This window comes from Scyliorhinus canicula, chromosome 5 (genome assembly GCF_902713615.1).
Source record: "Scyliorhinus canicula chromosome 5, sScyCan1.1, whole genome shotgun sequence".
In the NCBI taxonomy this organism is placed as follows: Eukaryota; Metazoa; Chordata; class Chondrichthyes; order Carcharhiniformes; family Scyliorhinidae; genus Scyliorhinus; species Scyliorhinus canicula.
In genome coordinates this window covers 123,229,459-123,249,790 of record NC_052150.1, presented here as the reverse complement: position 1 = coordinate 123,249,790, position 20,332 = coordinate 123,229,459, and the positions used below count along the sequence as shown (strand labels likewise).

Here is a 20,332-nt window from a genome sequence, read left to right as displayed (position 1 = left end):
ATCCAATCAACCTAACCACATCTTTGGACTGTGGGAGAAAACCGGAGCATCCAGAGAAAACCCTTGCAGACATTGAGAGAATGTGCAAACTCCACACAGTCACCTGAGGAAGGAATCGAACCCGGGTCCTTTGTGTTGTGAGGCAGCAGTGCTAACCACTGAGCCACCATGCCGGCCCTGCTTGTTACCAAGGCGAATGGACCAGGGAGCTATTGTGCCCTATACTTTACATCAGGACCTATTTCTTTTTCCTGCAGTGCACAGGCGTGCATCCCAATGACTGGCGGATCATATCAAATTGCATGTCTCTTTGGTTGTTTGCGATAATAATCTTTATTAGTGTCAAACATAGTCTTACATCAACACTGCAGTAAAGTTACTGTGAAAATCCCCTGATGGGCAGAGTAGTGATAATATGCAATCAACCTGTGCTTGCAAAACTCAGAACACAATGTTTAACTTTAGATATAATTCCACAAATGGGCAGCACTTCATGGAATCACAGAATTTACAGTGCAGGAGGCCATTCGGCCCATCGTGTCTGTCCCGACCCTTAGAAAGAGCACCCCACCTATACCCACGCCTCAACCCTATTCCCATAACCCAGTAACCCCACCTAACCTTGTAGACACTAAGAGACAATTTATCATGACCCAAGCCACTTAATCTGCACATCTTTAGACTGTGGGAGGAAACCGGAGCACCCAAAGGAAAATCACGCAGACACGGGGAGAAAGTGAAAACGCTGCACAGTCATCTGAGGCCGAAATTGAACACGGGCCCCTGTGTTAACAACCATGCCGCCCAATACATTGCAGAATAATAGTGTGCAATGAATTACTTTAACAGTCAATTTAAGATTATCAGTTGGACTCTCAATATAGTATACTTAAGGGCAGCACGGTGGCACAGTGATTAGCATTGCTGCCTACGGCGCTGAGGACCTGTGTTCGAATCCCGGCCCTGGGTCACTGTCTGTGTGGAGTTTGCACGTTATCACCGTGTTTGCGTGGGTTTCACCCCCACAATCCAAAAGATGTGCAGGTTAGGTGGATTGGCCACGCTAAATTGCCCCTTAATTGAAAAAAATAATTGGGTACTCTAAATTTATTTTAAAAAAAATAGTATACTTAGGCTTGCTTGAAGCTACATATGTTCATACACAATAACCTTTTCTTTTCAGGCACCAGGAATATGTCCAGATATTATATTTCACCTTTTATTTTGAATAAACGAAAGTAAGGAGGATAATTGCTTTTTGGTCCATTTACCAAGGCAGTGTCTTTATTGTTGACAGCTGACTTGCCAACTAATCAGCATCCCTATAGTTCTGCAGGGTACATAGTTGCTCCTTTTGGAATTTGGCATTCTTGTGTCTGTCACGATGAGTGCAAGATGAAAAGTTTCAACAGCATGTCTTTCTTCAGCAGTATTCACGTCAGTGCTAGCAAGCAACTATTTATGCCAGTATTCATTCTGTAGCTATGAGATATGTCCTCTGTTTCTTTATATGAAAGCTGATTAGAATGGAAGAGAATCCACCTCTACTAAAGGCTTGTGAAAGCATTCTTCAAACACAAATTAAACCCCAAAAGCAGTGAAATTCAGTTTTTATGTTTAAACTAGAATAATTTAATGAATACAAAATTCAACAGAATTAGTTACCTTGATCTGTATTTTTACATGCAGTGGAAATTAGTTTTATTTCTTGGTTATAAATACACATCATTTTGTAGTGATATACATGTGTCTCCTTGCACAATGTGTTTCTACTTTTTTAATTCAGGAGGAGCTAAGAGAATTAAGAGAAATTCCTAGTGACCCTCAAGCGGAGCAAGAAATCATTAATAGCATTGAAGAAATTTATTTCCGAAATGACTCATTTGATGCTGTGAACTATGAGCTGGAGGTAATGACTACATGTTTATTTTCTCTTTTTTGCAATTGTGCTTCAGTTGAAGATACACAAGCAGCTTTTGGTTTCCCAAGGAGTATGCAATTCTAACCAAACCCCTCTCTCTGAAAATCGATAGGATTAAGTGCAATGCTGCTTTCATACCCCACCGGATATTTCTCTCCATTGAAGTAAAGTTCACTTTTGGCTTATTTATTCTGAGGTTTGGTGCTATTGTTTTAAAAATGATGTGCTAATTGAAATTAAAGTTTAACCTTTTTATTATCTTGGGAAGGCGAAATTCATAGATTAGATGATTGCAGTCGATGCAAACCCTCCACATTTAAGACAAAAGGCTTTCAAAAATTTGTTTTCAGTTATGGGGAAATTTAGTGTGGCCAATCCACCTACCCTGCACATGTTTGGGGTGTGGGGGTGAGACACACACAGGCACGGGGAGAATGTGCAAACTCCACATGGACAGTGATCGAACCCAGGTCCTCAGCGCCGTGAGATAGTTGTGCTAACCGCTGCACCAAATCCCATTTGATTTAACGTACATTTGTTACTTGAACTGGTTAAGAATGTGATGACTGGGTGAAGAGAACTTTAAATGCTTCTGTTTATCGTATTTTCTAAGTTTTCCAGACAAACAGAACAAACACAATATATGTCTGTAAATGCTGCACTGAATCCCCTCAATTTAAAACGAAAATCTTTTTATTCTCCTCATTGTCAACATTTTCATCAAATACACAACAAAAAAAAACCCGATAAAAATCCAAATACAATAAGAATCGCCCAAACAAAAGCAGCAACCCCCCCCCCAATATACAGAGACCAAGACATCAACCCGTACATTCTAGTTTTAAAAAATTAACAGTCAACCAGTAAACAGTGTAATCAAAAACAACAATAACCGACCCCTGCCCGCACCACACTCCTAATGTTCGATGGCAACCAATTCACGAAAGTGCGTAATAAGCAATCCTCATAAATTGTAGAACCCTTCCTTCATTCCCCTCAGCACAAACTTCACCTTCGCGAGAGTCAGAAATTCAAGTAGATCCCCCCTCCGCCAAGCCGAGACACAGGGTGAAGAAGCTGACCTCTGCCCGAACAGGACCCGCCTCTGAGTAATCAGTGGGGCGAAGGCTAAAACATCTGCCCCCGCATCCCCCTGCAGCTCGGGCCGGTCCAACACCCGAAAATGGCTTCTAGGGGCCCTGGATCCAAGTTCACGTGCAGTGCCCCCAAGGTGACACTGACCCCCCTCCCCCCCCCCACCCCTCATCACTACCATCAAGGCCTCCCATACCACTGCCTGCGATACTTCCTGGTCCATGTACTCCTCAATCACCTCCACTGTCTTCTCACAAAAACTTTGGTCCCCCAACAACCCCAGATCCATTTTCCATCCCGGTCTCTGCGTTACCCACTCCAGGACCATGTCCACCCAATGCGGTGAGTGATGTGAGATCGCTATCGCCGAGTACTCTGATCACATAACCCCCGCCATCAGTGCCTTCCCGACTACAAAAAAGTCTATCCTCAACTAAATCTTATGAATCAAGGAGAAAAGTGTATATTCCCATTCCCTTGGGTGCAAGAACCTCCATGGGTCCACCCCTCCCATTTCCCTCATAAGCCCAGTCAGCACCTTTGTCCCTTCCCCACCCCGACTGGCCGAGCGAGCGCAGCTGTGATCTGTCTATCCTTGGCTCTTGCACCAAATCTCAATCCCCTCCCACTGTTCACTTGTGCGAATCCAGATCCAGAATGGCTCCAAACACTTTCCTCCGAAATCCTACATCATCCCAGTTAGGACCATACACACTTGCCAATGCCACCGACCTCTCCTCCAATGTCCCTGTTACTATCACATGTCTACCCTACCTAGTTCACCACCACTTTCTTCATCTGGAACCTCACTCTCTTATCGATCAAAACCGCTACCCCCCACGGCCACTGTCAAACCCTGAATGAAATACTTGGCTTCCCAGCCCTTCCTGAGCCTCACCTAATTTTTCACCTTCAGACGAGTCTCCTGTAGCATGACAACATTGGCCTTTAAGCTTTTTAGGTGTGCAAACACCCTCGATCTCTTCACTGCCCCCCACCCCCCAAACCCCTCACAATCCACGTAACCATCCTGACCGGGGGGGTGTCTCACCACCATCTCTCTCCATTTCCCCCCCCCAATTTGCCATCGCTATAACTTAGGACCCTACCCACCGGGCTTGGCCAGCCCCTCCCTTTGTTGCCATCGAACCCCCCCCCCCTCCCCCCATCCACTTCTCTCGAAAACATCTCATCCAGTATCCTATTAGGCTGAATGAAACCTGTTTAACCAGGTTCCAAAGACTGCAGCCCCCCGCCCCTGCCCACCGCACTCCCGTTTACCTGCCAGCTAGAGCTTGCTGGTGTGGAGGCCCCTGCTCAGGCGACCCCCCCACCTCAGCCAGTCCCAGGAAAGCAAAGAAATCCCCTTCAAGAAAACAAAGCCAGTACACAAACACAAACCCCAGAAAACAGTCATTGCAAAGAAAAAAAACCTACCTCCTACCTAATCCAAATAGGCAATCTCACCCCATTTAACACATATAACAACGTGAAATACAAAAATAGAACTACATACAATCTTCCATTTCCCCCTACCCTCAGTCCAAGACCAATCTTCAGTCCTATTTCGCACTTCTGCACCAGCTCTTCTGCCTTCACAAACACCTTCGCCGCTTCCATCGTTTCAAAGTAAAAGTCTCTGGAGTTGTAGGTCACCCTCAACCCAGCCGGGTACACTACGCCTCCTCGCCAACTCCACGGTTAAGTCCTGGTGAATACGTATACCAGCTCCAGCCCAATGCAGCACCCGCTTCGCTTTGCCCAACTCGGGACCTTCTCCTTCACGTGATACCTATGGAAACAAATAATCACCACTCTTGGGCGTCTCGTTTGCCTTTGGTTTAGGCCTCAACGACTGATGAGCCCGATCCAGTTTGTACCGGGAGGGAGTAATCAGTAGGTCTCGGGTCCTCTACCTCTTTGGGCTTGCCCACGCTCCTCAGATTTCGCCGCCTAGATCTGCTTTCCAGGTCCTCCACCGTCGCTTGCAGCCCTTTGTTGGCCTCGACCACCCTCTGCAGCTCCTCACCTATCCAGGTGAGCTGATTGCTGTGCTGCGACAAGGTCTCCTCCACCCCTTTCAGTTTCTCACCCTGCTCCCACACCTCAGCCAATGCCTTTGATAATGCTGCCTTCAATGAGGCAACTGCCTCCTCTAAAAGCACCTTTAATGCCACCATCATCTCCTTCCTCATCACCTCCATATGCTTTGCAAACTGCGTTTCAAATTCCACAAATGTCACCTTGGTCATCTTTTATGCCGTGAACAGTGAGGCCCCATCAGCGACCCAGCCTCTGCCATCTTACAACACCAGGTTAAGGAGCTGTACTCCGAAAGCTAGTGATCTGAAACAAACCTGTAGGACTTTGACCTGGTGTTGTAAGACTTCTTACTGTTCTCACCCCAGTCCAATGCCAGCATCTCCACATCATGGCTACCATCTTTGTAGTCGCCAAGCTTACCCTCTAGCTTGACGGCGAACCTTCACTCACCCCCTTCTCCACGGCGGCTTTCTTTTGGTTTTTGGATATCCCCCTCCTTCCTTATGTTTTCCTGCACTTATTTGATTAAAAATTGCCTCTGGGACGGGGCATTAAATTTTAAAAATCAAGCCTCGAGCAAGAGCCATCTAACGTGCAACTCCCTCCTACATACCACCACCGGAAGTCCCCCAAATCCCCTCAAAATTAATTTCAAGTACATTATTTTCCTAATGTATTGACTAATTGTTCATCTATTTATTTTGGTAGGCGATTGATTTGCTGGTTTCTTCTTTGTCCACAGAAGCTTCCCACTGTTCTCAATCTACAAGATCTGGAAGAATACAGAGATAAACTGAAACAACAGCAAGCAGCCGTAAGTGTTCTCGTTATTAGTTATTGGTGGAAAATCAAGGTGACTGGTAGAAAGCGAAGGTGAATAGTCACCGCACGTGTTGTAGGCAACTCCTTGGTCCTAGTCCAAAAGATGTGTGGGGTAGGTGGCTTGTTCATTCTAAATTGCCCCTCAGGTGTCCAAAGGTTAAGTGGCGGTATGGGGATAAGGCGGGGTGGGGGTTTGGGGTGCTTTTTCGGAGTGTCGATGCAGACCCGATGGGCCAAATGGCCTCCTTCTGCACTGTAAGGATTCTATAATGCATTTTCTCTCTGATGTATTCCTTTGGAAGTGATGTGATTTAAGTTTGATAAATATCCCTATTTGGTTATAGGTGATCCTACTGAATCAGTTTATTCACCTGGCATTGCATGTTGTTGGCATGGCTAACTTTCCTGTGGCAAATATGATTCGAGAGTCAGAATGGTCTATTAATTGTTGACTAAAGATTTTTTTGTATATACTGTTGAAGTTTTGTAAGATAATAATGGAATTAAAGAGTTTGACAATAGCTTTGCATTATAAGCAGTAAGGTAAATTTTAAGATTTTTACTTCAATCATTTAGGAATTTTGTAAATGAACAAAAGTTTCACACTGACCAATGGAATGCACTTGCGAAGTTGAGAGCATTTTGTTTCAAATTGTAAAGTTGTGTTTTGCAGCAAGGAAATTTTGCAAACAGTTGCTCCAGACTCATTTGGGTGGAAAAGAATCACATTTCTGGCTAAATTTGCTATGCAGGATGTCAGTCAGCAGGTGGAAAATTAAGAATTTGGCTCTATGTTTGGCCTCTGTTCACTGTTTAGATTTTCCAATGGAAATATTTCTTGGTAGTAATATTTATTTTGTGAAGCTAGTAGTTGGTCAGTCTGATGCCGCAAAACGGAGGGCCGCACAGTGATTAGCACTGCTGCTTCAGTCCCAGGGACCTAGATTTAATTCTGGCCTTGGGTGACTAATGGAATCAGAGAGTTAACAGTGCGGGAGGAGACCATTCGGCCCATTGAGTCTGCACCAGCCCTAGGAAAGAGCACCCTGCTTGAGCCCACGCCTCCACCGTATCCCTGTAACTCAGTAACCCCACCTAACCTTTTGGACACTAAGGGACAATTTAACATGGCCATTCCAACTAACCTGCACATCTTTGGACTGTGGAAGGAAATCGGAGCACCTGGAGGAAACCCACGCAAACACTGGGGAGGAAGTGCAAACTCCACACAGTTCCCCCGGGCCGGAATTGAACCCAGGTCCCTGGAGCTGTGAGGCAGCAATGCTAACCACTGTACCACCGTGCTGTCTATCTGTCTGTGTGGAGTTTACACTCCTCTTGTTTCTTGTGTTCTTTATTTTTGTTCAGACTGAAATATACTCGATGAATGAACATCCAAACCACTCTAGGGTCAACAGTTCAAAAGATTCACAAATTTGAGTGAATACGTTTCTTCTCATCTTAATCTTAAATGGCTGACCCCTTATTCTGAGACCTCACCCCATGTCCTAGACTCCCCATCCAGGGAAACATCTTTCCAACATCTACCCTGTCAAGCCTCTTTAAGAATGTTATATGTTTCAATTAGAATAGTTCTCATTCTTTTACCCTCTAGGGAATATAGGCCTAGTATACCCAGCCCCTGCTCCTAGGAAGGAGCCCAGCAAACTTTTCTTGCACTCCCTCTCAGGCATGCATATCTTAGGTGAGGAAATCAAAAACTATGCATTACTTCTGATGTGGTCTCACCAAGGACCTATGCAATTGTAGTATGATTTCTTTACATAATCTCTTCATGATAAAGGCTATCATCCCATTTGCCCTCGGAATTGCTTGTTGTATTTGTCTGTTAACTCGGTGATTTACAAGACCACATCAACTCCTCTGAATACCAACATTACCTAGTCTCTCATTAAAAAAAAATGCTTCTCTATTCTTTCTATGATAGTGGATAATTTCTCACTTTTCCACATCATATTCCATTTGCCATGTTCTTGCACACACGCTCATTTTGTACCTATCCCATGACAACCTCTTCACCCTTGTAGCTTTGAATAGAATTCCTACAGTGCAGAAGGAGGCCATTCAATCCATCAAGTCTGTACCAACCCTCTGAAAGAGCAACCTACCTATGCCCACCTCCCCTTAGCCCCATCTAACCTGCCTGCACACCTTTAGACACTTGAAGGACAATTTAGCATGGCCACTCTACGTAATCTGCTCACCTGGACTGTGGGAGGAAACAGGAGCACCCGGAGGAAACCCACACAGACACTGGGAGATAGTGCAAACTCCACATAGCCACTCAAAGCCAGAATTGAACCTGGATCTCTGGTGCGGTGAGGCAGGAGTGCTAACCACTGCCACCGTGCTGCCCAATATGCTATATACCTAAACATTGATGCACTACACTCAGTCCCCTTATCTAAGTTATTGATATAGATTGTAAATAACTGAGGTCCATATCAAAATCAGAATGGATGCTTGGCTGAGGTGTAGAAGGCTGCCACCTGTGCAACTGTACCGTATCCTGAGATGTTATTAATTAATCTTTATTATTGTCACAAGTAGGCTTACATTAACACTGTAATGACGTTACTGTGACAATCCCTAGTCGCCACTCTCTGGCACCTATTCGGGTACACTGAGAGAGAATTCAGAATGTTCAATTCACTTAATGAGCACGTCTTTCGGGACTTGGGGGAGGAAACCAGAGCAGACTCCGCACAGACAGTGACCCAAGTGGGAATCGAATCTGGGACTCTGGCGCTGTGAAGCAACAGTGTTAGGTGCTTTGAAGCAACAGTGTTAGCCACTGTGCTACCGTGCTGCCCCTGTTGCTTCAGGAGGAAAAAGAAATGCAAATATGACAGTATTGAGTACATTTTTTCTAACTTCCTTTAAACCATAGGAAAATGTCTCGGAAGAATCCTTCCAAAACAGAATACTTTTTTAATAAAGTGTTGAAAATAAACCTTCAACGTTTCCTCTATGATGTAGGCTACGGATTTGTCTTCCCACCAGACTTAATGTTCGATTTAGATTTTGCACCTGGAACTCTGGTGTTTATGAAAGTAGTTTGCATGCATCTGGAGGTGACCTGCAACTTATTGAGAAATTAATGTTCTGTGTGAGAGATGATTGTAAAAGTGATGTAGTTTGGACATCATCTGTATTTTATGGGAAGCATTTCTGTTAAATGCCTGAACCAAACCTGCTGTCTGAATACCTTCTGTGACTCCAGTCCGAGTAAGTTTGGAATAGAGTACGTAGTTTCATAGCTTACAATTTAGTTGCCCAAGTAAGTTTTTGACTTGATTGCTTGGTTCAGTACCTTCCAAGTCTGTGTTGTGATTTACTTCTCTAATTCAAAAATTTGTATTTATGGGCTGAAACTCAATTGGCACAGGAAGTCTACATTTTGAAAGAGGTTTTGGCAAAATTAAAAGCATTTAAGTTGAGAAATGGGAAATAATTTGAGTAACAAATAATTCTCATATCTGTCAATGCGATAAAGATATGAAAATCTCTATTGAATTGGATGTTTGGTTTTCTTTCTAGGTATCAAAGAAAGTTGCAGATTTAATCCTCGAAAAACAAGCTGCATATGTGAAGGTAAAGGATCTCCATTTTTAAGGGATCTCCATTTTTAAGGGATCTCCATTTTTAAGGGATCTCCATTTTTAAGGGATCTCCATTTTTAAGGGATCTCCATTTTTTAGGGATCTCCATTCTTTAGGGATCTCCATTTTTAAGGGATCTCAATTTTTAAGGGATCTCCATTTTTAATCAAGCCAAAACTGAAGATAAGAATGATTCCACTCAAATGGTCTGAACAATAATATTTATCATCTAGAAACCAGCATTTTCACTGACTTTGGCATTATTTTATGTGGGATTCCGTACATGAGGTAAGTCACATTGCACATAGAGGTATAACATTTATTACAGAATGTTCCGCTGCACCAAATTTTGTATTCATCAATATGAGGATTGGGAAAATAGTTGATTCCTCAAACCAACTGCAATGCAATGGAAAGCTCCACAATTTTTCCAAAAAGAAATAGTTGGTATTCTTGAACCACATTTAGCAGCTGATTCGAGAGTCTTGTTGAAAATTCTGGGGATCAGATCAAGAATTGAAAATAACCTGAAGTACAAATTCAATGGCAACATTATCTTCCAAAAAGCAAGCTTTTTACTAACCTAAAAGAAAAAACGAAAATGCTGGAAATATTCAGATCAAGCAGCATCTATGGAGAGAGAAAACAATTAATATTTAATTTCCATAACCCTTTGTCAGAAGTTGGATTGACTTGTACCGCACCTACACCAGGTTGGTGATCACAGTGCAGCATTTGACTTCAAAGAAGAACCGGTGGTTACAATTGCTCCTCCTTGTTGCCGGAGGTCAGTTATCTCAGACCCAGGACATTGCTGCAGGAGTTTCTCAGGGCCCAACCATCTTCAACTGCTTCATCAATTATCTCTTCTCCTCACAAGATCAGAAATGGAGAAGTTTGCTGATGGTTACACAATGTTCAGCATGATTCATAATTCCTCAGATACTGAAACAGTTCATGTCCAAATGCATCAAGATCCTGGGCAATATCAATGCTTGGGCAGATATGTGGCAAGTAATGTTCACGCCACCCAAGTGCCAGGCAATGACCATCTAAAAGAGAGTTTCCAATCATTCAGTGGCATTACCATCACTAGATCTCTCACTATCAAACATCCTGGGGTTTGCTGTTGCTGTAAGACTGAATTGGACCAGCCATATAAATACTGTGGCCAAAGTCTACCTTCCATCTACAAGATGCAAATGAGGAGTGTGATGGAATACTTTCTGGATGAGTTCAGCTTCAACAACATGCAAGAAGCTCTATACTATCAACACAAAGCAATTTTCCTGATGACCACCCTATCCACCATATTTTTGGGAGAAATCAAGTTTCCAACTTGCTTTTTTCAAATACTTCCTACAATTCTTTGATATCCCATGAAAGTACTGATTCTGCCAATGTCATTGAGAATCCAGGCATTAGGTAGGGCATTCTTACTCTTAACGATTTCCAACAAAGGCACAATCCTTCATTTTTGCATGTGTTCTGATGACACCCAGTTCTCACCACTGTCTCCTGGCACTTCCACTTCCGCTTAAATATGACACCCTGTAGTGGACAAGCAAGTATTTCCTCCAAGTATTGAAAAGATGAAGCCATTGTCATTGGTCCTTGCTCCAAACTCTGCTGCTAACTACTGACTCTCTGTCTCTCCCAGACTAAACCTTTCTGTTCACAATCTTGGTGTCATATTTGACCCCGAGGGAGATAGGAAAGAGGGAGTTTTTAGAACGATGGATAACGGTAGTAAATGAACCAGAGAAATCAATATTAGTTCACGTGATTTCCAAAGTAAAGGAGAGCCAAAATCCAGAGGGCGTTTCTGTCATAGAACATAGAACATTACAGCGCAGTACAGGCCCTTCAGCCCACGATGTTGCGCCGTCCTGTGAAACCCCTCTAAAGTCCCTCTACACTATTCCCTTATCGTCCATATGCCTATCCAATGACCATTTGAATGCGTTTAGTGTTGGCGAGTCCACTACTGTTGCAGGCAGGGCATTCCACGCCCTTACTACTCTCTGAATAAAGAACCTACCTCTGACATCTGCCCTATATCTATCTCCCCTCAATTTAAAGCTATGTCCCCTTGTGCTGGACATCACCATCCAAGGAAGAAGGCTCTCACTGTCCACCCTATCTAATCCTCTGATCATCTTGTATGCCTCAAGTAAGTCACCTCTTAACCTTCTTCTCTCTAACGAAAACAGCCTCAAGTCCTTCAGCCTTTCCTCATATGATCGTCCCTCCATACCAGGCAACATTCTTGTAAATCTCCTCTGTACCCTTTCCAATGCTTCCACATCCTTCCTATAATGCGGCGACCAGAACTGCACACAATACTCCAAATGCAGCCGCACCAGAGTTTTGTACAACTGCAACATGACCTCATGGCTCCGAAACTCAATTCCTCTACCAATAAAAGCTAACAAACGGTACGCCTTCTTAACAACCCTCTCAACCTGTGTGGCAACTTTCAGGGATCTATGGACATGGACACCGAGATCTCTCTCTGCTCATCCACACTACCAAGAATCTTAGCATTAGCCCAGTACTCTGTCTTCCTGTTATTCCTTCCAAAATGAATAACCTTACACTTTTCTGCATTAAACTCCATTTGCCACATGTCAGCCCAGCTCTGCAGCTTATCTATGACCCTCTGTAACTTGTAACATCCTTCTGCACTGTCCACAACTCCACCGACTTTAGTGTCATCTGCAAATTTGCTCACCCATCCTTCTACGCCCTCCTCCAGGTCATTTATAAAAATGACAAACAGCAACGGCTCCAAAACAGATCCTTGTGGCACACCACTAGTAACTGGACACCAGTCAGAGCATTTCCCATCAACCACCACTCTTTGTCTTCTATCAGCTAGCCAATTTCTGATCCAAACTGCTAAATCACCCTGAATCCCATGCCTCTTTATTTTCTGCAATAGCCTACCGTGGGGAACCTTATCAAACGCTTTACTGAAATCCATATACACCACATCAACTGCTTTACCCTCATCCACCTGTTTGGTCACCTTCTCGAAGAACTCAATGAGGTTTGTGAGGCACGACCTATCCTTCACAAAACCATGTTGACTATCTCTAATCAAATTATTCCTTTCCAGATGATTATACATCCTATCTCTTATAAACCTTTCCAAGACTTTTCCCACAACAGAAGTAAGGCTCACTGGCCTATAGTTACCGGGGTTATCTCTACTCCCCTTCTTGTACAAGGGGACAACATTTGCTATCCTCCAGTCCTCTGGCACTATTCCTGTAGACAAAGATGACTTAAAGATCAAAGCCAAAGGCTCAGCAATCTCACCCCTAGCTTCCCAGAGAATCCTAGGATAAATCCCATCCGGCCCAGGGGACTTATCTATTTATCTATTTTCACACTTTCCAGAATCGCTAACACCTCCGCCTTATGAACCTCAAGCCCTTCTAGTCTAGTAGCCTGTATCTCAGTATTCTCCTCGACAACTTTGTCTTTTTCCTGTGTGAATACTGACGAAAAATACTCATTTAGCACCTCTCCTATCTCCTCGGACTCTAAGCACAACCTCCCACTACTGTCCTTGACTGGCCCTACTCTTACCTTAGTCATTCTTTTATTCCTGACATACCTATAGAAAGCTTTAGGGTTATCCTTGATCCTACCTGCCAAAGACTTCTCATGTCCTCGCTTGGCTCTTCTTAGCTCTCTCTTTAGAGCCTTCCTAGCTAACTTGTAACTCTCAAGCGACCCAACTGAACCATCACGTCTCATCTTCACATAAGCCTCCTTCTTCCTCTTGACAAGTGATTCAACTGCTTTAGTAACCCACTAAAGTCATGGCAGAGTTCAGTCTGGAGTCTCTGATTGGAGACAGCAATACCCTTCGGAGCTTCGACCGCTTGGCAGGCGGTGATCAGAGACCTTTTAAAATCAAACTGGCTTTGAGAAGTTGAGACACAGTGACCAGCTGCTTGGTCAGCTGGGAGTACTGCTATTTGATTAGTTGGTAATTCAGCAGACTGCGCTTTGAGGTTTCAAAGGAATGTAGGGATTTCAAATGGCCACTTGAGTCACATGACCTTTCTCCACAAGGATTTCAAAGACATGTTTATCTCATGTTGGGCCTTTCTTTAGTTTCAAGAATGATTATATCCCAACCATTAGCTTTAGGAAGAGATTCCCATCATGTTGAGGATCTGTGTCGTGAAGCCATTGTCTGGGCAGACCCTCTGACTCCACTACAGGAGTATGCTTATCAATATGCAAATTATGTCCGTTCACTCAATGATCTGCTATTGGGATTGACCTAGGCAGTCCCAGGTGTGAGATGGATCTGTTAACATCTCTGCGGGAATAACGAGTTTCAATCTGAGAGTACTCTGGTTTTGTGATTCTAATGTTCATAAAATTGGGGGTGAGATTCCACAATGATGATAGGAGGATTCTTTTATTCTTGTAACTCCTGCTTTGAAGCTTCCAGAACAAAGAGCCAATCCTGTGGTCATGTAACTTGCCGCAGTCACTTTGTTGGGTTCAGCAGAAAGTGCAATTTTAAAATAGGACAAGAATAAAGTCTAATGTACACGGTTTGGATTTCTTTCATGTCCTATTGACATAATGTCTTAACTCTCATCCATTCACTGATCGCCCTGTGCATGCTAATTTAAATTGACTTCAGGTTAAGCAACATCTTGATTTGCAAATTTGCATCCTTGTTTTCAAATCCCTCCATGGTCTCGCCCTTCCAAATCTCTGTAATCACCTCCAGCCCCAAAATAATACTCCTCCAAAATGCTTGCACTTATCTATTTGAGCATCCCCAATTTCAATTGCTGCATATTGGTCACTGCTCCTTTAGCTGTCTCAGTCCCAAACTTCTGGAAATCCCTCCCTTCACCTCTCCTTTCTATTTTGCTTTCCTTCGTTCACAGATATGTCTTCCTCTGCAAAGCATATTTAGCTGTGTGAGGTGAGCTATTGCCAAATCAGCGTGGGCACTGATTGATGCCACAAACTGTCTATTTTGCATACATCCAACAGATGCTCCCAGCCAAAGGCTTCATTAAAATTGCATTCCAGCATGGCTCATCTCATAAGCGTGCTCATCTGCCATGGTCACCAATTTAAAGGTAAAATAGCTGTTAGCACCAAAAAACAATGCCGAATTCATGGCACTGATCCCAATATCTATAGTGTGAGATGAATAGTAATGTTGACTATAACTGCTATGTGGCATGCAAGGCTCCATGTACATATCCTACCTTCTGTATGTTGCACTTCAAAAGATTGGTCAAGAGGTGTATTTTAGTCATCTGTCCTAATATCTCTTTATTTTGGGGCAGCACGGTAGCATAGTGGTTAGCATCAATGCTTCACAGCTCCAGGGTCCCAGGTTCGATTCCCGGCTGGGTCACTGTCTGTGTGGAGTCTGCACGTCCTCCCCGTGTGTGCGTGGGTTTCCTCCGGGTGCTCCGGTTTCCTCCCACAGTCCAAAGAGGTGCGGGTTAGGTGGATTGGCCATGCTAAATTGCCCGTAGTGTCCTAAAAAGTAAGGTTAAGGGGGAGTTGTTGGGTTACGGGTATAGGGTGGATACGTGAGTTTGAGTAGGGTGATCATTGCTCGGCACAACATCGAGGGCCGAAGGGCCTGTTCTGTGCTGTACTGTTCTAAATTCATTTGGGCGTCATTTTGTTTGATAATGCTCCTATGACATGCCTTGGGACGTTTTACTGCGATAAAGGTGCTATGTAAATGGATATTGTTTTTCATTAATCTAGCATTCTGTAGGATTAAATGCTTTGCATACAGCATTAAATTATGTTTCTACAAATGTGTACCAAATCTACTGACTTTGGCTGGAGCATCAACCCTGGAATAGAATTCCAGGGTTTAGTATTGCAATGTGGAACTGAGTATTTTACACCACTAGTTTTTAAGAAATAGAGAGCGTATTGTTGCTCGTTCTGGGTGAGTGCGCTTTACACTCAATTGGCTCTGTTTTATTCCTTAGCTCTAGAGTCGCCAGGTATCCTTATGATACCGCCACGAGGTTCAAGTTCAGACCAATGACTCAATACACCAGTTAGTAAGTTCAAACAAGACACGTTTATTATTACACAGTTATTTGCTACTCATGCATATAATACTGAACCTAAACTGTTCCTACCACTACTAGGCCAATACTTATCTGGAATAAGGGAACTGCCGGATCAGGGAACAATGGCCTCTTGCTCTGTACTGGATCCGCAGGCTTCCAGTTGGTGTGGACTAAAGGGGTCAGGAGTGCCTACTCTCGTAGCATAAGTTGTTTGACACTTACTTGTCAGTGTAGCAATTGGCCAGGCCTCTCCTCACGTCCAAGTTCCTGGAGAGCTGCTGCAAAGGTGTTCTGCTGGGAGGGCTGGCTAAGAGAGCGAGCTGGGGTCGGGGTCTCTGTCTTATACTGTTTTGGGTTTCGCGCCCATCTGGGCAGACCCTCTATAAACTTGCAATCGATTGGGTCTCTTCCCAATCGATTGATTTGAATTTCCCCAATAACGGGGCTGTTCCTCGATCACTGGGCAGTTCTTGGGGCTGTTTGTATCTTATTGTCCGGGACTCCTGCTGGCGCCGAAGAGTCTAGCTTGGCCTTTGTTATTCTTAATTGTGTCCATTGTGCCCGGGAATCACCGGGAATCGCTCAATTAATATGCGCAGCTTGCTAGTTTCTATGCTGTCTGGTTTCTTCACAGACAGAATCGACAGAGAGGTTCTGCAACCTGCTTGCCTCTCTGACATTGTCCAATTTTCCCTGCATGCAACTCAATGTTCCATTTTATGTCGGGAAGAGGCCAGCTTTTTTACACCCTGTTGATGTCCCACGTCTGCAAGTTACTTTTAAATAACATGCTGCATTTATCTTTTCCATTGTGAGCAATCTCGTATAGTTCTGAGATTATCTCTTGTAAGTTTTTCCAAGGCTAACGATCGCAAATCTCTCTTTTGCTTATAATTCTGACTATTTATAGTGCAGCTGAGTCTTCTGGCCTTTCTTTGCACAGCTTTCAGTGTTTGAATGTCGGACCTGATTCTTTGCAGCAAGAATTGAATGCAGTACTCCAGATACAGTGAAGATCACTTCACAGTTTGATCATGACTTCCTTTCACTTGGATGATTTGGTTTGGCAATCTAGTAAATATTGTATTCACTCTGGTAATACATGTTCAGGATTATCAGCATGTAAAGAATATCACATTGTAAGTTTTAATTTACTCAGGTAAATATATTGAATTTTCAATAGAAACTAAAGGAATATTAAACTTATTCTAGCTGCTACAAATGTGAGGTTTTATAAGATGGTTTTGTTTTAAACGGTACCCTTTCATTCAAGGTAAAATGGAGTACCGGAAAGGGGCATTAGGCCTCTTCATAGTGTTATGACACACTGGGCTAATGCGTGGTCAATTCCAGCTCCACTTGACCTAAAGTCACAACACCAGTGAAATTTTATTTTATGTTGATACCCGTGGCTTTGGTTGAGTTAAATTGACCACACTCACCAGGCTAATGAAATTTGAACATGAGTAATCATTTATTATTAATAGTAGTTATAATTAAATAGGCAAAAAAACCAATGGGCTATCTAATATCTGCTTCCCAACCTCAACCACCCCACCTTTTCCAGCTCCGCTCTCTAGAGTAGTTGAGAAGTAAAGAAAATGTGATGAAATCAAAGAATAGGGATCTTTGATGCAGATGGATGTCTTCTAGTTAGTTTCTTTCTCAAGGTTGCCTTCAGTTGGGCACTTTCTTTTCCTTCAGCTTGTATGTCTTCACTCACGGAGTCAGCAGGCAACCAGAAGCAGAGAGAAGGAGAATAAACAGTTCCTCTTCCCATGAGGGTCTATTGGCTTCTGATAGGTTCTGTCTGAAAAATCCACCTGGCAGGAACCAATCACTAATTGTTGTCAGGCAGAGCACATACCTGGCCAACTCGCTGGTTGCTAGTTAGCCAATCAAACTGACATCCTCCAAATCCAGTTCCTAAGATTCACATAGCACCAACGAGTCTTATTTCTCCTCTCCAAAATGCAAAGCCTCGGAACACAATACCAAGGTAAGCACTCTTCTGCTTAAAGGAACATTGCTTTTATGGGTCCAGGGACCAAAAATAAAACAAATGGAACGAAGGAAATAAACAAAAGGACTCTCACAGTTGTTCCACCCAGCAATAAGCTGTGTGATCTGGCTGTCATGTTGATTGCCCAGGTCCAACCAAATTAAAGCAAGTGCCAATATTTTTTAACACCTGCTGCCAAATGTATTAACTCGGAGACCCTGAACTCTGACCGTGTCCAGGAGAAAGGGAGAGGCAAGAAAGCAGCAACAGCTGTGAATAAGACCATAAGACATAGGAGCAGAATTAGGCCACTCGGCCCACCGAGTCTGCTCCGCCATTCAATCATGGCTGATATTTTCACATCCCCATTCTCCTGCCACTTCCCCATAATCCCTGATCCCCTTATTGATCATGAACCTATCTATCTCTGTCTTGAAGACACTCAATGAATTGACCTCCACAGCCTTCTGCGGCAAAGAGTTCTACAGATTCACCACCCTCTGGCTGAAGAAATTCCTCCTCATCTGTTTTAAAGCATCGTTCCTTTAGTCTGAGATTGTGTTCTCTGGTTCTAGTTTTTCCCACAAGTAGAAACATCCTCTCCAAGCCCACTCTATCCAGGCCTCGCAGTATCCTGTAAGTTTCGATAAGATCCCTCCTCATCCTTCTAAACTCCAATGAATACAGACCCAGAGTCCTCGAGCGTTCCTCGTACGACAAGTTCTTCATTCCAGGGATCATTCTTGTGAACCTCCTCTGGACCCTTTCCAAGGCAAGCACACCCTTCCTTAGATATGGGGCCAAAAACTGCTCACAATGCTCCAAATGGGGTCAGACGAGAGCCTTATACAGCCTCAGAAGTACATCCCCGGTCTTGTATTCCAGCCCTCTTGACATGAATATTAACATTGCATTTGCCTTCTTAACTGCCGACTGAACCTGCAGATTAACTTTAAGAGAATCGTGAACAAGGACTCCCAAGTCCTTTTGTGCTTCTGATTTCCGAAGCATTTCCCCATTTAGAAATAGTCTATGCCTAAATTCCTCCTTCTAAACTGCATAACCTCACACTTGCCCATAACAGCAGAAGAAAAGACTGCTTTCTGTTAGCCATCAGGCTGGATGCAATGAGAGATGTTTTCTGGTCGAAGAGATGGGACAAATGGAGATTTAAAGACATTGGAAGGTTTACTTTCGAGTGCTCGAAATAGGGAGTAGCCATATTGGATCTTGCTACTGGATATTGGATTGGGGATTCTCAGAAGACTAAGAGAAGAAATGTTTGATGGATATCTGCGGTGACGACACAAAACTGGGGGAAGACAGCATGTTGAAATTTGGGAATAACTTTGGACTGGCTACTGTAAAGATTACAATACTGTGGAGATTGCATATGAACAAAAGGTTTTTGGGCATATTCGGAATGTCTTTTCTTTTGATTAGTATATTAGTTACTATATACTGTTAAATCAAAATTGACTATAGTCTGTTTGTTTGTTACAGTCACAGTCTTAAAACATAAAATCTTGTGTGATTATTTGAGTTGGTCACTGAGAATTCAAATATCGTAAATAGATAATTAATTCAAAGAACAAATAACATGTTTTCCAGAATTGGATAGACTAGATTTTGAATACCTCACAGTTAGAACATAGAACATACAGTGCAGAAGGAGGCCATTTGGCCCATCGAGTCTGCACCGACCCACTCAAGCCCTCACTTCCACCCTATCCCCGTAACCCAATAACCCCTCCTAACCTTTTTTGGTCACTAAGGGCAATTTATCATGGCCAATTCACCTAACCTGCACGTCTTTGGACTGTGGGGGGGGGGGGAAACGGAGCACCCGGAGGAAACCCATGGGGAGAACGTGCAGACTCCTCACAGGCAGTGACCCAGCAGGGAATTGAACCTAGGACTCTAGCGCTGTGAAGCCACAGTGTGAATCACTTGTGCTACCGTGCTGCCCATGTTGTGCAGGTGTTGTTAGATTTTTTTTTGTTTTAAACTTGTTTTTGTATTTTTTCCCAAACAAATCAAGAGGAAATTCTAATATTCCATCCTGTCAAAGTTTCTTTTTGCTTTACAGGCCTTCCACTTGAAAAACATAGTTAATTGTGATTTTAGAATTAAATTAATCTGATCGTTTTAGTCTGTCAAATACCACTGATTTATGAGTTGTAACTGATGTGAATATTAGTGTATGCTTCAATATTAGGAAACAATCTTTTCAAATGGTGTTGCTGCAAAAAAGAAAAGCCATATTTTCTATTAAATATAACACAGCTGATTGTGCATTTCTGTTTCTGTAAAACTATAGCATGTGGCAGTTATGTGAAAGTTCTAACCGATTCACTGCATTGTAATTCGTTAGGATTATAGGATCTTATAACAGTGAAACACCATTGATTGGAGAGTATTTAAACCTTGTGCTTAGCTTTAGATTCTTCGCATGCTGATTATGTATGACATTTCTTAGTGTGCTATTTAATAGCACACTAAAATATATTAGAAGACCTTAATTTCAAGGCATTGTGTAAATATTGAATACATTTTAAGCTTTGAAGCCGATCGAACGTGCTGCTGTAATATGGATAAAAAGATAACACGTGTACAGAAAGACTGCCATGAGATGGTTAGAGCACAATCTTTTTACATTATGCAAAACATTGGGAGAATATAGTTACTTAATATTTTATTTGTTAGCATCCCTGTATATGTCTTCACTGAT

The 20,332-nt window shown here is 43.0% G+C and overlaps 1 protein-coding gene across 1 annotated transcript in view; it reads left to right on the top strand.

The window, feature by feature from the left end:
- Positions 1 to 20,332, top strand: part of vps50 (VPS50 EARP/GARPII complex subunit) — a 234,499-nt gene that overhangs the window by 51,362 nt on the left and 162,805 nt on the right. The window contains exons 3-5 of the mRNA XM_038797578.1: positions 1,787 to 1,909; positions 5,802 to 5,873; positions 9,443 to 9,496. Of these exons, the coding sequence (XP_038653506.1) occupies positions 1,787 to 1,909; positions 5,802 to 5,873; positions 9,443 to 9,496 (249 nt within the window). The remainder of the gene's footprint in view (positions 1 to 1,786; positions 1,910 to 5,801; positions 5,874 to 9,442; positions 9,497 to 20,332) is intronic.